Source organism: Cololabis saira, chromosome 4 (genome assembly GCF_033807715.1).
Source record: "Cololabis saira isolate AMF1-May2022 chromosome 4, fColSai1.1, whole genome shotgun sequence".
Lineage (NCBI taxonomy): Eukaryota > Metazoa > Chordata > Actinopteri > Beloniformes > Belonidae > Cololabis > Cololabis saira.
This window is the reverse complement of record NC_084590.1, coordinates 30752906-30770377: the sequence shown is the minus strand read 5'-3', so window position 1 is coordinate 30770377 and position 17472 is coordinate 30752906. Positions and strand designations below refer to the sequence as shown.

General features: G+C 40.1%; 1 protein-coding gene across 1 annotated transcript in view; it reads left to right on the top strand.

The window, feature by feature from the left end:
* Nucleotides 1-6154: 6154 nt before the first annotated feature.
* ptgir (prostaglandin I2 receptor) overlaps nucleotides 6155-17472 on the top strand; it is a 32632-nt gene continuing 21314 nt past the window's right edge. The window contains exons 1-2 of the mRNA XM_061719395.1: nucleotides 6155-6297; nucleotides 6458-7471. Of these exons, the coding sequence (XP_061575379.1) occupies nucleotides 6638-7471 (834 nt within the window). The 5' untranslated portion in view covers nucleotides 6155-6297; nucleotides 6458-6637. The remainder of the gene's footprint in view (nucleotides 6298-6457; nucleotides 7472-17472) is intronic.

The following is a 17472-nucleotide window of genomic DNA, read 5'->3' as shown; positions in this document are numbered from 1 at the left end:
CGACTCCGAACTCCTCCCGGGTCCTCCCTCTCTAGGAACTAAAACATGTGAATCGAAGCAATTTTGACTAAGAACAAATCACGTGATTGCAGCACAATGGTCAGGTCTGGATATGGATCACTAGATCTCCGTCAAAATAAATAGTGATTTTAAGCACCTGAACAGACTCAAAAGTGTCCTTTCACTTAAATGATGGTGGGGATATGGTTCCTACGGAGGTAATTTTGACTTTGTAAGTCTACAAAGAAGGGTCTAAAAAGGACTGTACAGTTGGTCAAGACGAGGTCATGAGCATTGTTTCTTTTGCATCTACTGACAGTAGTTTGCATGACATCAGACAGAAGTCGACTTGTGTGGTCTAAAGACAAGGTGGCAACAACTGAAAGGAGATGCCTGTGTCTGGGTAGGATCGGAGGCAGAATTTGGCTTGTCTGTAGGGTATCACAGTATGTAAATAACATTTTATTTTTGAGTCTTGTTAGACTTTAAAAACAAATGTATTTTGACGTGGCTTGGATTCTACCGGTTTTGGTCCCTAATGACTGTTTACACTACTCAACCATGTAATGACAAACCTGGAGTTGTTCCTTTATATTTACTTGAACTGCATATGAAAAAAAAAATGTTTAATGTTTGCTGCAGCTATGCTGGAGCAATAGTGCTCATGAATTATTCTACAAACCTTGGAGCTTCATCTGGTATGAAGGTTTGACGCTAACATGCACACATGCAACTATTTGTTTTAAGCCTCAGTGTCCACTGCATATGTAAGAATACCAGCTCGGTTTGTTTTATTGCCGCTAACTCTCTAAACACAGCATCTTGCATCCTCATCCGAGGGTACCTTGTGATAGGTAATGTAAATTTGTAAGGGATGAAGTAGATAAATAGAGATAAAACCCACTAGTCTGCCAAATAATGCCACAGTGTACAATTAAGCTCACCCACTGTGTATCTGTGTATCAGTTCTTTCATTTTGAGTAAATATGGAAAAAGCTTAGGTGAAACTGAATCTCTATTACGCCACCGACACGTCAACACTGTCGCCACGCTGGTGTCAGGATGTCCCATCAGTTACAGACACACCAACAGGACATGGGTGAACAGAATTACTGTGAGTGAAATATGAGTAGTTATTATGTAATTACTGGTTATAGTGATTGCACTGGTGGAAAGTCTTAGTCCAGATGTCACTCAGAGACATAAAAAACCCCACAAAGTCTCATTGTTAGATGCTGCTATGAAAGCGCATCCCGCGGTGGGATATCTGAGGGGGGTCGGACATATTTTTCCAGCAGATCCCACTCTTAATCAGTCGGACGCATGTCCGGGAAATTGGGAGGTGGAGTCTATACTATGAACTGTGTGACATTAAAACCATTCCTGAGTAGATTTTTACATGTGTTATCTAACTGAACGAGGCCACAGCTATTTCGTCCACTCTGGCGTTCCAACAACCAATGTTATGAAAAACATTTACATTCTCCTCCCTTTGGACCAGTGTTGCTGCCAAACGTACACCAGGAAACCTCCCAAGACCTGTGTTTCTGGAGATGTGCTGTCCCAACTCTGATCGAACCGTCACATCGTCGCTTCATGTCGGACCCACTCACATGGTTGTGTGCTCCTCCTGCAGATGTCTATTTGGAAAAAGTCATATGAAATATCGCAACTGTGCTTCATTCCAAGCAGCAACAATGGCTGCAGACTTCACACGGAGCAAAAAGTTAAACAAATATAGCAAACACCAAATCCCTCAAGACCTACATTGTTGAAAGACTTATTCTTTAGTCCATGCTGGTAGTACTAAACAAAGACTGACAAAAAAAATAACAGAAAATACAAGATTAAGAAATGAGAAGGACATCATTGATGCAAAAGAAATCAAGGAAAAGTTGATTCCCTGACATGTGCGTTTAATCATGAGGGTCATCTCTTGTTTTTTCAGTTGGAAGGGCTGCATGAAATATTGACTACGTCAGATTAAAACAATTTAAAACAGCTTTTTAGAAACATGAATAGAATGCCAAACCAAATGCTCTCACAAGTCTAATTGCATCTCGGTTTTTTCTTCTTGGACCTCACTTTGGAAATGCGTCAGTGCTGAGTAAACTGTCTGAGTTAAGACAAATGGAACTATAAACAATGATGGATATATGTTCAGCTTTTCTGTATGTACCATTCATGTATCATAACAGAGTCTTATAAAAGTATGGATTCATTTGTTTGAAGGCAAAGCTGTTTTTGTTATATCTGGACAGTGTAGATGTAATTGGCTGCCGTAGCCACTAGGAGGCTGTCAAACTGAAAGGCCAAAGTCTGAATTATGGTTCCGCGTTAAATCGACGCAGAGCCTACGCCGTAGAGTACGCGGCGACGCGCACACTACGGTGTAGGCTACGCCGTAGCCTGACGTGCACCTCCCAAAAAATGTAACTACGCGTCGCGGCGACGCAGACCAAGAGGGATGTGATTGGTTTGCTTGGTAGCAACGCATTTCCGGTTCCGGTTCGTGAAGCAGTAGTGAACATTCAGCGCTCTTTTCTTTGTGTGTGTGTGATTATTTTTTTGGCGTTGTTTTGGTTTTTTGCACAATAGTTGTCCTTATCTCTTTGATTCACTGTTACCGGAAAAGCTGGAAGCTAAACAAAGTATCAACTAGCGCTCTGGGGGGGTACTGCACCGCGGCAAAATGGAGTGACGGAGAAGTCCGAAGGGTTCACGACGACGTCACGGCAACGAAGTAGGCTCTGCGTTGGTTTAACGCTGAACCTTAATTCAGCCTTCACTCGAGTATTTTGGGAGAAATAAAAGGACCTTCTTAATTTGTAGTTGTCTAAATAAGAACATTTAATTACCTCACTGTGAAGCAGTTAAATTGTGCAATAAATTGTGATTATATCAAAAAATGTGTGTATCTATAAAGTCATAATCTCTGGGCATCCATTTGCAAATTTGCCAGTGTCAGAACTGATGATCTTTGAGTTATGTCGCAGATTTACAAATTCAGAAGTTCTTTGTTCTCTCATAATTTACCAATTCATACAGTTGACGTTTCTTAAACTTTTACACACATTTTGGAGTTTATACATTTATAATTTTTAAGCTTTCTCTTGAAAATGTGTGGGTTTATAAAGTCAGAATTCCTGTGTTTCTTTTCCTTATATTTTACCCTTTCACATGCATACAAACTTAGAAATTTCGAGTTTTCTCTCACAAATTCATGTTTTTTTTCTGTCTCTTGGAATTTACTCCCCGCCTCCTATGAAATTTTGTTTTCTCAATTTAACTATGCTAGCTAATTTACATTAGCAAGTTCAGTATATGTTGCTGGGTTACCTTGAGTTTGTAAATGTGATAATTTTACGACCCTTCCCATCATTATTTGCTCATTGATATTTTTCTTTTCCCAATTAACTGTCAGGCTGGTTTAGTTAGTTTCATCAAAATTAATGCTAGTAAGCTAGGTTTGTTTTAAAAAAAAAAACACATGAACTTTAACCATAGACTAATAAATCTGGCCTTTTTTTGTTCATTCTGAGAGTCTGAGAGAACCAAGATCACATGTGGGGTTCCTCAAGGGTCCATTCTCGGACCGCTTCTATTCAACATCTATATGCTACCCTGAGCTCAGATTATGGAACATCACAACATTTCCTACCATACTTATGCCGATGACACACAGCTCTATATTTCAGTGTCACCACATGACTACAGGCCCCTGATCTCATTGAGTAACTGTATTCACCAAATCAATGAGTGGATGTGCCAGAATTTTCTCCAGCTAAATGCAGAAAAGACAGAGGTGATCATTTTTGGCCCTAAAAATGAAACCAAGATCAGCACTCACCTTTGCTCCATGTCATTGACAGCTACAAATCAAGCCAGAACTCTTGGTGTAATTATTGACTCAGACCTGAACTTCAACAGCCATCTAAAGTTTATCACTAAATCTGCCTCTTACCACCTAAAAAACATTGCTAGAATTAAGGGGATTCTGTCTAAACAAGACATGGAAAAACTTATTAATGCATTCATTTTCAGTAGGTTGGATTAATGCAATGGCATCTTTACAGGCCTTAACAAGAAATCTATCAGGCAGCTGCAGCTGATCCAGAACGCTGCGCCAGAGTCCTTACAAACACCAGAAAACTGGACCATATTACACCGGTCATGAAATCGCTACACTGGCTTCCAGTGAGTCAAAGGATAGAGTTTAAAATCTTACTGCTGGTCTACAAAGACCTGAATGGTCTTGGACCAAAATACATGCTGGATCTGTTAGTTCCTATGAAGCTCCCAGACCCCTGAGGTTCATCTGGATCTGGTTTGTTGTGGTTCCCAAGAACCAGAACCAAGCAAGGTGAGGCAGCGTTCAGTTATTCTGCTCCTCACCGGTGGAACAAACTTCCTGTAGACCTGAGGTCTGCTCCAACTGTCAGCTCCTTTAAACCAGGGTTAAAAACATTACTGTTTGTGAGCAAGTAGATTATGGAGACTGTCTATAAAAACCTCATAGAGGGAATCTTAACTTTTAACTTGGCAATGTGGTACGGCAACCTTACCACAAAAAATAGATCCAAGTTACAAAGAATAGCGAATCTAGCCTCAAAAATAATAGGGAAGACACAGAGAAACTTAAGTGGCATTTACAAGGAAGTGATTGGGAAAAAAGCTGCCAGGATAGTAAATGATCCTACTCATTCACTCTGCAGCGAGTTTAAATTACTTCCCTCAGGTAGACGGTACCGTGTACCAAAGGCTAACCGGAAATTTAAAAACAAATTCATTCCCAACGCCATTAAGGCTCTGAATGAGGGCACGTCTCGGTAGTCGTGTCTTTTATGTACATGCCCTTGTTGTTCCTCCTTTTTTGCCACTAAGATGTTTTGCTTGTAAATGTTAAGTGTTTGTTGATGTGTCAAGTTACTGTTGTTTTTGTATTATGACACAAAAGACAAATCTCCACTTGTGGACAAATAAATGAACTAACTAACTAACTTACTGAAGCGTAACATACTTACCTGCTGTACTCTACTGCCCTTACTCTTTAACAACTTGTGCTTTTTATTAATTTACCTCTTTTCTTATCATTTTATTGGTTATTTACTGTTTAATTGTGTCTTGCCGCTTTTAATGTTGTGTACCTTGCGTTGAATTGTGCTATACAAATAAACGTGCCTTGCCTTCATTCTTTTTCTTAAATTAAATTATTTCTTTTTTTTAAATTGTAACAAATGAATGCATCACTTCAGGTCATCTTAAAGAGTTTGCACCACCGAATCTTGAATAACCATTGGCAAGGGAGTAGGTTTGGTCTCAACATTGGTAGGGACGATATACCAGCATAACCTGCATGTACACTTTTTGCTGGGGACGGGACATTAATAAGACCAAACAGATTGGGTGAACGGGGGTCATTTGTCACAAATATGAACCTAATTAATTGATAGGCTAAATGATCAATGCAAAATAAATCTGTATCGACTTATACTAACTTCCTTGTGTATTGGTTCACCTGATACACGGTTCGATTCAAACCTTTGTTTTCAAGAACTACTAAAGAAACATTTTGAAAACTTCCAGAATATTCCAGGATGCAATTTAAATTGCAATATTTGAACATAACTTAAATTATATTAACATACACAATAAATACAAACTTATTAATAATCTCTTATCTACTACTTATATATGGAACTACATGTTAGCCTACATTGTCCTTCACCACAAGAGTAATACATTGCTTTAAAATAATTAACTTAATAACTGTAGGGTCAATTTTATCCTTACAACATTTGGGAAGACAATCTAAATTACCTATATATCTGAACTCATTATATAATGCAAATAAGGTTGCTTAAAAGTTGGTGGGGACAATTTGAGCCTCCTGAAAAGTTGGTAGTGTTATGTCCCTACCGTCCCTATGCAAACCTACGCCCTTGACCATTGCACATTTAATTCTGGTGAAATGTCAGCAACTGTTTCAAGCCTGAGCTGTCAGGGGAGGTGGGCGTGGCCTCGCCTCGCTCCGGCGCGGGGTGGGCGTGGTCTCGCGATGCTCCGCCGTGAGGTGGGCGTGGCCTCGGAGCGGGGTGGGCGTGGTCTTGGGGCTCCGTCAGTCAGACACCAGACAGCCGCGAGGCGCGTTCACGGCGTCTCTGTCACTGCGCGCTGGGGACACGTTTTACCGGCGGTGGCACTTTTCAATATCCATTATTTACCAGGCGGCGCTTTCTACCTTATTAAAGAAGGATCCGTGGGAAAGGATGAAGAAGTAGGAACTTTCAGTCAAAGGTGAGTCATTGTTAATCACCGCAGCTTAAGAAACGAGAAAAGTTTCAGAAGAGAGAGGCATTAAGAAAAGCTTTGTCTTTGCAGGCTACTTTGTGACAGTAATCTACCTGATCACTGAAAATAAAGTTAGATAGTTACTTTATATCTCTTTCTTTCATAGATAAAGTCCGAACCTTCCAGGCAGAAGCGGGAGATGAGAGGGAGGAATGAGAGCTCTGCATCCCTGCTGTGCGCGCTGCCAAAATGATGGCCATCAGAAGACAGGATTGTCTCTTGTGCTCTGGGACTTCTTTATTAATTCCTCTCTAAAATAGATCTTCATCTTCTTATAGAGACAAACATGAACGATAGTATTGTTTCAAACGAATCCTGTCACAATTACACCAGCATCGTGGGTCGTGGGGGCAGACCGACCACGAGCATCATCATGTTCCTGGCGGGGGTCGGGGGGAACCTGCTGGCCCTCTTCATCCTCGGCGTGCACCAGAAGGAGCACCGCTCCAGGTCGTCCGTGTTCTGCATCCTGGTGACCGGCCTGGCCCTCACGGACCTGCTGGGCACCTCCCTGCTCAGCCCGCCCGTGTTCATCTGCTACGCCTACAGCAGGTCCATGGTGGGCCTGGGCGGGGACGGGCTGTGCAGCCTGTTCGGCTTCGCCATGAGCTTCTTCGGCCTGGCGCCCACGCTCATCCTGTGCGCCATGGCCGTGGAGCGCTGCCTGGCCATCAGCCACCCCTACTTCTACTCCGTGCACATCCGCCGCAGCTTTGCCAAGTTCACACTTTTCTTTATTTACCTCTTCTCTTTGGGCTTCTGCCTCTTGCCGTACAGCGGTTACGGTAAATTCCGCCAGTACTGCCCCGGGACGTGGTGCTTCATGGACATGGACGCCACGGGGGACGCGCACGCCGACCTGGTGCTGGCCTTCTCTCTGTCCTACTCCTCTCTCAACGCGCTGCTCATCCTGGCGGTGTTGTTGTGCAACGGCTCGGTGATCGTGAGCCTGTGTCAGATGCACCGGAGCCAGATGATCCGCCGAGGCTCGGTGGGGTCCACGGGGAGGAAGAGGAAGATGAGCCTGGCCTGGTTCGGCCAAGGGGAGGAGGAGATGGATCACCTGGTGCTGCTGGCGCTCATCACTCTCATCTTTGTGGTGTGCTCCTTACCACTAACGGTGAGTTCCCGTCACTTAGTGGCGTCAATTCAGTCATATGGCAAGGTTACGAGTCACAGAACTTAACTAGAGTATCAATCAACACGTCCAGCAAATACTCATCACAGAAGTCTGCTATGTAGCTTATCTGTGTGGTCAAGAAAATTGGAACTTTTTCAAATGCAGTCTCGCTCACTGCAAAAACTCAAAATCTTACCAGGAATATTTGTCTTATTTCTAGTTAAAATGTCTCATTTTTAGTCAAAAAATCTCATTACACTTAAAACAAGAGTCATTACCAGAAAAATAACTTGTTATTTGACCATGTTCACCTGTTTCAAGTAAATTTTCACTTGAAATAACTAGAAAAATCTGCCAGTGGGACAAGATTTATCTTCTCATTACAAGCAAAAAAATCTTGTTCCACTGGCAGATTTTTCTACTTATTTTAAGTGAAAATCTACTTGAAACAGGTAAAAATGGTTGTTTTTGAGTCTTGTCTTAAATGTAATGATTTTTTTTTTTTACTAAAAATTAGACATTTTAACTAGAAATAAGACAAATATTCTTGTTAAGATTTTGAGTTTTTGCAGTGTATAATAACTAGTGAAATTGATCATGTTGTTCTGATTTGCATTTGTAGTTATTCTATATGTATTAAGTAATAGAATAATCAATACAAATAGTATTAATATAGTATTAATACAAAAGAGTAATTCCATAAATGTATTTAAAAAACAAACATTTACATTTTCCCTTGAAGCCAAGGTGTGGCGGCTGCCGTACCTTGCCATACCCAATTGACGCCCCTGCCGTCACTCACAGCAGACTAAAGTCCCCAGAACTAGGACCACACGCTACAGAAACAGCTTTGTCCCTGCTGCTGTCTCTCTTTTAAACAAATCTTAACTATTTTTATTTATTACTGAGGTCTATCCTTCTTTTCTGTTTCATATGTTTTTATTGATGCAAAAGTAACAAAGGCACATATGCCAGGGCACATTGGTGACAGCAATGAACATGGTTGTATGCACCAGTGAATTTAAATGTACATACTTTTTAAGAAACAAATAACGATAACACAAAACAAGACAAACAATACAATAAAATAGACATAGTCTGTATGAAATAATTAACTGGGCACATAAACATAAGGATAGACAAACATAAAAAAGTAAAAATCTTAAAAAAAAAAACCCAAGTAAAAGAATAAATAAATAAAAAGGGGGAGTCCATAAACGGTTGCCATTTATTATAGAATTTGTTCAAGTTTCCCCTTCTTGAGTATTCATTTACAAATAAAGTCAATTTAATTTTAGTAAATAAAGTAAACTTAACACAATTAAGTTGACTGTACTTGCAAAATGTATTATTTACATACAGAAAATTAAGTAGTTTATACAAAGACTAGTCTTTCCTGATCTAATTATCTCATGCAAAAAGTTGACTTATTTTTTTTAAGTAGATCAAGCACAATATTTGTATCAGTGTAGGAGAACCTGAGCTGATGAATCACCCTCAGTGTGCAGGATTTGGAAAGACATAAAACGAATATTTGTAGTTGCAGCAATCCAAATAATTAAATTCTTCACTGCAAAGTACGTAAATTATACGTCATATGTACAGAATGCTGCCTGAATTGGAATTTTTTGCAAATTTGCAAGATTATACTGTCAGAAAAATTGAATGTTTTGTTTCTTGGACTTTTACCCCCTGCCTGTCATGCAGTTTGTTCGTTTTTTTTTTTTTTTTCAAATAAATATGTATTTGCCAACCATTCCTCATTTACATTAGCCAGTTAGGTTTATTTCATTAACTCAACTTGAATTTTTATTAAAGATTGTAAAGAAATCGTGCCTGTGACAGATTAGTGGATCGGCAACTGAAACTGAACTCCTCCATCCCACTGGAGTTTTACAAAATAGGGGTCTACAGACTGACTCTTGCATAGAGCCTCCACAAAGCTATAGGTGGCCCTGTTAGTACTGGATTGTGTGTTTACACACCAGACACCAAGACTTTCAGTTACCGAAACTTGAGCTGAAAATAAGTTAGTCAAAATTGTATGAAAGGGGAACAAAAGACAGCATTTAAAAACGTTTTTTTATTGTGGTTTCAGTTGTTAATATTCACACAGGTGAATGAGTGGATGGATATTTGCTCACTGGCAGCAGAAGGTCGCCAGGGGCAAGTTTATTTTATCTTCACAGTATGTGCCCACACTAATAAAATTAATTCCTTCCTCTCATTCTGTAATCATTACATGTAAACAAAAAGCTCAGGCATGGCGACCGTTGGTGTCTTTGTTGCGCTGGTATGTGTTTGTGTGTTCAGTTTGGGTTTACTTGCAGGCTCACTGTGCTCTACCGGCTCTGCTTATAGGTGTGTCTGAGAGTGGAGCCTGCACCACACACGCCGTTGCTGTATTTGTACTGAGCATTTGTCTACTTGTCTTGGCATCATAATCTTATTCTAAAGGAGCATGCCCAACCTGACTACCCTGGTAGACTGGTCGGGCACTTCTTTGGCCCGCCTCGGGGCCCGAGTCCTGGGGCTGGAGATAAACTAGTCCTCAGACTGTGCTCCTAAACGCTATCCAGGAGTCCTGAGGAAAGTTTAGTTTGGTAGGATGTGGTGAATTGTGAGGTATCTTTTAAATGCATTCTTGCTTTGGCATACTTTTTTTTTTTTGAAACAGAAAGTTCATGATGATCTTACAGGAAGCAGTAAAATGTGTTTGCTCATGCTCTTGGTGTTCACCATGTACTCACTGTCTGCGTCTGGATGGTCTGAGGCATTCTGAAGCCAGAGGGATTGACTAACATCTGGTGTATTTGAGCTGAGAGCACCGGGGTGGGAATGAGCAGGGTTGATGACATGCTCATCACAACCATATGAGTAAAAATTCAGGAAACCCCATCCTTGCATGTATTTCTTTTGCACTGCTAAAAATAGTAAATGAAATGAAACCCACAGAGGCCAGCTCGAGACCCATGAGGTTGGTTTATTGTGGATGGAAAACATAACAGATTATCTTGATAACCTTTGTTTAAGCGTCGGCGTGGAGGTCCGAGCCAAGCTCATGCTGTATACCATTCTAAAATATTTAAGAGCCTTTTGTTAACCATAGAAAGACTCATGTGTCACCTCGGCAGATGTTTGCGCTTGTTTGTTCTTGTAGTTTTCAGTGCGACTCAGCAGTCTTAACAGGTTTTCAGACAGATGTGGGCTCATGATTAATGCGATGTTGGTTTGCCACGGAGTACAACAGATGTTCCCTTCTCACTTTACAGAAATTTACAAGTATTTGTGGGGCTAGAGTGCATTAATTATTGTCTGTGCTCTTTGGCTCAAAGTTATGAATAACATCTCTGACTTTATATTTACAGATGGAGTTTCTCAGTCTTGTATTGGTGGATTTTTGATAAGCAGTGCATTTCTGAGGTGTGGTTGTTTCCAGTGGTTTAGAAAAAAAATCTAAAAAAAGATTGAAGAAGTATAAGGTCACATGTTGTGGTGTTGCAGACATGAAAGTCTGTGTGGGAAATTCTCATAAAAGTATCATATTCTTTGGAAGGGAGGTGTGTGTATGAGTGTGTGTGATCTATTCATTTTGAACGTTTGCCCTGTTTGATGTCACATCAGTATCTTAGGCTTCTTCCTGTATGAGACCTATATTTTAAACATACATCAACTCCTGTTTAATTAGATTACATAAAAAAGTAGAGCACTGCTCTGAGGAACACCAACAGTAGGAGTTTGACACCTACGCCAGAAAGTGGCTGCTTTTCAACAACAGTAAAGGCTGGATTATGGTTCTGCGCTACACCAACGCAGAGCACACGCCGCCGTAAACCGTCCGGACTTCTCCGTCACTCCATTTCGCCGCAGTGCAATACCCCCCGCGACCGCTAGGGGGTGCGATCTTTTCCTGAATGGTTTATCCGACTTATCCGGTCACAGTGAATCAAAGAGATAAGGACAACTATCATGCAAAAAAACAAAACAAAATAAATCACACATACACGAAGAAAAGAGCGCTGAAAGTTCACGACTGCTTCACGAACCGGAAACTGGAAATGCGTTGAGCGAACCAATCACAGCCCTCTCGGTCTGTGTTGGTCTGTGGTACTGATCAATACCTAGACTGATTAAGAGCTGTGCACATTTCACTGCTGGCAAGGTGGGTGGTTTCAGCTCTGGATTTCATCTGTTATCGCGTTAGGAAGGAGTGAACAATAAAAACCAGAGCACAGTGTTCTGCTGAGATATTTTTATTTTATTCGATTAAATTTGATCCTTAATCAGAAAGCATGTCCATGAGTTTGGATACCAGATCTGAGTCTTACTCAGCAGAGATGTATTGACCGGCGTGTGTACGATGATGGTGGGGGGGGGGGGGGTAAAAAAAGATCCATTAACTGATGTGTGCTTTATTGGTTGGAGAAGTATTATATCCATAAGAATAGAACATGTAATGGATAGACAGGATATTTAACATACAGGAATGGTTTGAGCTGCCGATGTTCTTTACTTCCTCCACAATCATTATTTGGTGTAACAGAGATCGGGCGCCTCACTTATTAAAAACAGATTTATTAATAATGGTGAGCATCTGAGTATGTCTGAGTGTGTATTTATAAACCCTGCATTGATTATTTTGCCTCCAAGCAAAGTTTAGGCTGCACAAAAATGAACCCTGCAGGTTGCAGAGTGGTGTTTTAGCAGCATAAGGAGCTTTAAAGGTCACGTACTATGATATTCCTGACTGTCACCAGTTCAAAGTTAATTTAAACTGTTTTATACTCAGTTTTTGAACTTTGTGATCGGAATAAAAAATACTCTATTGTGGTGCCTGATCAATATGATCAGGGATCAAAATAGCATAATATGACAACTTTTAGAACAAAGCCAAATTAATTATTAGTTAGATAAGTGAGGACTGTGATTGTACAATCTCTGGTAAGACATATTGCATCGCCACTCTTACAGGATATTAATTTAGGTCAAGAACATTTTAAAAAGTGTTCGTTAAAGGAGGGTTTCATCCATCAAACAAAGAGAAAAATATATGTAATCAGTCAAATATGCAGAAAAAATATGGAATCATGAACCAATACATTGGCGGTTGGTTGTTACCCACTTTGGCTCCTATGGCTGCTGAAATGCTTGAAAGAATGGACTTCACCGGTGAAAAAATATATTTTTTCATTGATCAGGTTTCACTTTTCTCATGTAACAGCTGAAAAATCGACATGGCAGAGTGGAGCTTTGTCATGGATCTAGTTTTCTTTTCTCATGCTCTTCTTTTTTAATTAATTTCATCAGCAGACAATGTGCTTTCTTCCTCTTCGCCTCCTGTTTCTGTTCATTTGTTTTCTGTGTATTTTATCAATCGTTTTGCAGTGACATCTGCCCGGGTGTCCGTCTCTGCTTCTCTTTCACTACCTTCCTCTTTTGTTTGGACTCTGCTCCAAATTTGAGACTCACCAGAGTGAAAACAAGAAGCCACTTTGGCCACATTTCTTTTGTTTAATTTCTTTCTCAAAATGATTTTTTCCCTATCTTTTCCTCATGTTAATTCCCAGCTCTCTCGGAGTCATGTTTCCTCTCAGGCAACGAGGTCCGACATCTCTTTAAGGCTTGCACGCCCTCTTACAGAGTCATTTGCATATGTAGACATTTCTATTTGTTTAAAAAATGCAAATACAAAGTGAATGCATAATCTTGTCATTTACTTGATATGAAAAAAAGCAATTAATTGCAACCATTTTGACTTTTTTCTTGTCAAGCATGATCATTCCTGGCAGCAGTTTTTCTTCCTTTATTGTTTATTTTCCAGTCTAAAAACTTGTGTGTGTTGGTATGCTATCAATGGCAAGTTGAAAGAACACTTGACATAAACAAACACAAATGTGATTCTACCATTGTGATGTATGCTTACAGTCACTCATCACTGGGATACAAGCACATAAGTTGAGATTAAGTGTACACACATGTGATGGCTCTACCCTGCAAAAGTAAGAACTGGGTAGTTTTCAGTTTAAAGTTTTACACGGAAATCACCCACAGTGTTTTTATTAAACCAGCTGTAGAGGAAATGACTTTTTCAGCCACGTTTATAGATGTTATCTCGCCCATATTAGCCTTCAAGGGAGAATAAAATCAGATGTGTATTTGCTGTAGTCGTTGAGTGGGGCTATTAAACACCTCTTTGTGAGCACAGTTCCAAAAACAAATATGGTAACTAAGAAAATTGCACAAGATAGAGAATCCATGGTAAATGGAAATAATGACAATTAGAATAATGGTTGCCCAGACATTGGGAACTGTCCTCCACTGCACCTTTGTGGAAAATATTTCTTTCAGTAAAAATGAATCTTTCTGGATTGGGACATTCTGTCATCGTGTCATCATGTTTACTCTATGTGAGTCCCTGAATCCCATCAGTAAGACGTTTAAAATAATATTGCTCTGTGAACTGCATCCCAGTGTGCATGAGCAAGACATGCAATAACAAAACTAACGCCCACCCTCCAGCATGCCACTCTCTGTTGCTACTTATGGTCAAGAGCTCAAGATGCCCTCCAGAAAGTTGCAGTGTGCCACTCTGGGTAAACTTTTATGTGGCACAGTAAGATTGAAAATACTTAAGACAGCTGCACTTAATCTTCCAAGCTCTTGAAGTGTTTTTAAGTGCAGATTTTCCCCACAGTTCAAACTAAAATCCGCTGTTTTGTTCCGATGTGGTCACCAAATAAAGAACGCAAAACAAAGGAAAAATATTCCCTGGATCAAAAGAATGCAGCATTTCTGTGATTTATATTTAAAAAGTGAAAATACATAATCAGTTCCAATACCTCTGAGCAAAACTCGGCAAGAGGGATGACTGCTGGAAAGTAGATGAGTATCAGCGTGCTGCTTTGACGCGTTTACGGGCTCATGCCAACAAGCCTCTTAAGGTTCCAGGAGTGCACACTGCATCTCATAAACCTGAGTAGTCTCGGAAAAACAATAGACAAAGAACACGCAAAGTGAAGATACCTGAAACAATATAAAAAACTGAACTGCTCCTGAACTCTCAGGCTCGTGATGAACTGAAGTAGAAGTTATTGGAACCGTCATAAGACCTATCATGGATGAGAACCTGCTTCACAACACTCGTAATAGTTTGTTTCCCTGTTAACCAGAAAACATACAACTAAATGGTTAAATCATTAAACCATTACAAAAGTTCCTAAACCACCTGGAGCGCTGAAGTGCTATGGCAGGCTGAGTAAAATATCAAAGCTGAATGATGTCATGTTTTTCACGAACACTCCCCTCGTCGCACTAGATCCAGATCAAACAAACCACTGCTGAGGAAGAGGGGTAATCTCTAAATCGGTATTAATACGGGAAGATTCAAGTCTGAAGTTACTGTAATATCTACAGGAAGTGAGTCAAAAAGAGTGCGGTTTAAACACTGGCATATAAGTAATATTAGTGCTGTCAAGCGATCAAAATTTTTTTTGCGATTAATTCAATCAAGATCTGTAATTAATTAATTAATCTCTTTTTTAATCCCACTTAAAAATTGATGAGAAAAGCCCCCCTCTTGAGCTGCTTCGGTGGTAAGCAAAGTCTTTTCCACAAAGAGCAAATATCAATCTACCTTTATCAGTGGTGCCGTCGGGGCACCATTGATAAATGTAAATTCCCCTCACTGGAACTTCCACATGCTCCTCCATTTTCACCTCTCTTCTCCGCTACTCACCGCCCCCACACCTGTTCAGCTACAAAGGGAGTCTACCAGCGTATGCTAGACAAGCCCAAACACAGTAACAGCTAATCAATGTCCATTTCAAGGTGGGACTGACCGTTGTTTTCCACCCACAACTCAAGCACAAGAAGCCCACCGCACAAACACAGATTTCAAAATAAAGGCAACTCGCAAACAGAAAAAGTAAAGTTCGAGATTAAAAAATAGATTATGCAATTAAAATACCTTACACGCTTAATATGCCTGTAATTAATTAATTGCCATTAACATGCTAATTTGACCCCCCTAAGTAATATTACCTTTATTACCATATGTGGCAGCGGTACCTGTCGCACGTGTTACAGGTCGTATTGGATCAGTACAGATCTGTACAGCTGCAGCCGGATGTTGGACTGTTATTACGTATAGCTATGAGCAAACCAAGTTTAATGAAAAGAAAGACAAAGAATGCCTCCAGTTTTAAAACAAACAAATAAAATCTATCTATCTATCTAATATCCTCCATCAGGATCCTGACTGACATTGATCACTTCTGGGTTACTTTCTGACAGATCCTGCTAAGAAGCAAATAGAACAAACCAATTGGATCTCCTCAATAACAGATAATCAATTCACGATGTTGTCTGAGCAAGAATGTATAAAGTTAAAGCCGCTGCTTTATCTGCCTGCTTCTGCAGTGATGAAAATAAATCATTTTAGTTGCACAGGTAATGTATAGAAATGGTGCTGCTGTCCAGTATAATTACCTCTGCATCCTTCACACACTAGGAAATCCTCAATGACGTCGGAAAGAGAGCTCATTTTAGATCTCGGAGGAGCGTGCAGAGTGGAAATGATCTGTTGTCATATGAGCGGGTAGGATATGTGCGTTTGAGGCAAATCCACACGGCATGGGAGTGGTATGGTCAGGGATGAAAAGACATCAACGCTTGTTGTGACAGTACTTCCCAACTGTTTTTAAGCTGCTGGAATTTCAACCATCAACCAGGCCTCCTAGGAAAGCTGATAGCCTGCTTTGTTGGAGGAACAATGAGGGTTTACGTACGGATGTTTGATGCTGAATGCGTTTGTATGTGTTCGTGTGTGTGCACGTCTTTGCTCATATTTCAGAAGATACCAGGTTTCAGGGCTGCTCGCCTCGTTGACAATTGCTTGTCACTTTATCTTAATTTATCCTCACATTTTACTTGTTTTGATTCACTTTGGAGAAAGTGGGCAATGACTGACATCAACAAAGGTTTTCAAAGGTAGTATTATATATATATATTATATATATAGATATATTAAATCATGTAATGCTTCTCTGAGGTGCGTGGGAGCTGGATAGCATGGTTTTAGGGTTCAATCAAAGGACGATAAGATGTTATCAGCCAGGAGGAGAACTGTAATGGCAGGGCAATAAAATAACCGCAGCAAATTCAATTGTTTCATGATTAATCTGAAGATATCCCAAATAACAAAAGAATAGAAATGATAAATATGTTGTCAACAATTATTATCTATAGATCTTGATTAATCTATGGAAAAAATGTACTTTTGCTGGTAATGAAGCTTAATGAAAAACAAACAGTGAATACACTTGTTTAAACATTTTTAAACATCCAGCAAGTATTGAGCAACATGTTTGTTTGACGTTGGGTGGCTTGCAGCCGGAGGGAATGGTTTTCCCCAGCCTTCCTCTTGCTTATATGTCTCACTTCAATTGCTTTAAAGGTTCCTTTTGAAACATTTTGAAGGATCTATTAGCAGTAATACTATATAATTCAGCAATACGCTTCGCCTTTACTTGGCCTTTTGCCATCTCAAAGTACCGAAAGCAGCCCAGAAGGGACAAAGATGTGTAGAAAGAACCATTTGAACAAACTATTTCCAGAAACGATAGTTCTTGTTCACAACTGAGATGATTCAGTTAATCAAACATTACAGCAAATGCATCTTAAGGTCATGAACCTTTAATGTGGTACCATCAGATTGTTGCTACCTTTTTTGTTGTTTGGCTCGTAACGTAAAAGTGGAATTCTTGATGCTTGAGACGATGAGACGAACTTTTAAAGCATATAACCTATTTCTTATGAGCTCTCCCAAAAAGCACACGTCCAGCATGAACACATGAGCGTGTCTGCTTCATTGATGAAAAGGAGGAACTCAAAGGGTTTCATCACAGTTCATGACAACATAGTATTTTTATGAGCATTTCCTCGCAGGCAAGTATGCAAACTGGTTCAGCTGCCATGGAAACAAGAGGAAAGCTAGAGGAGCG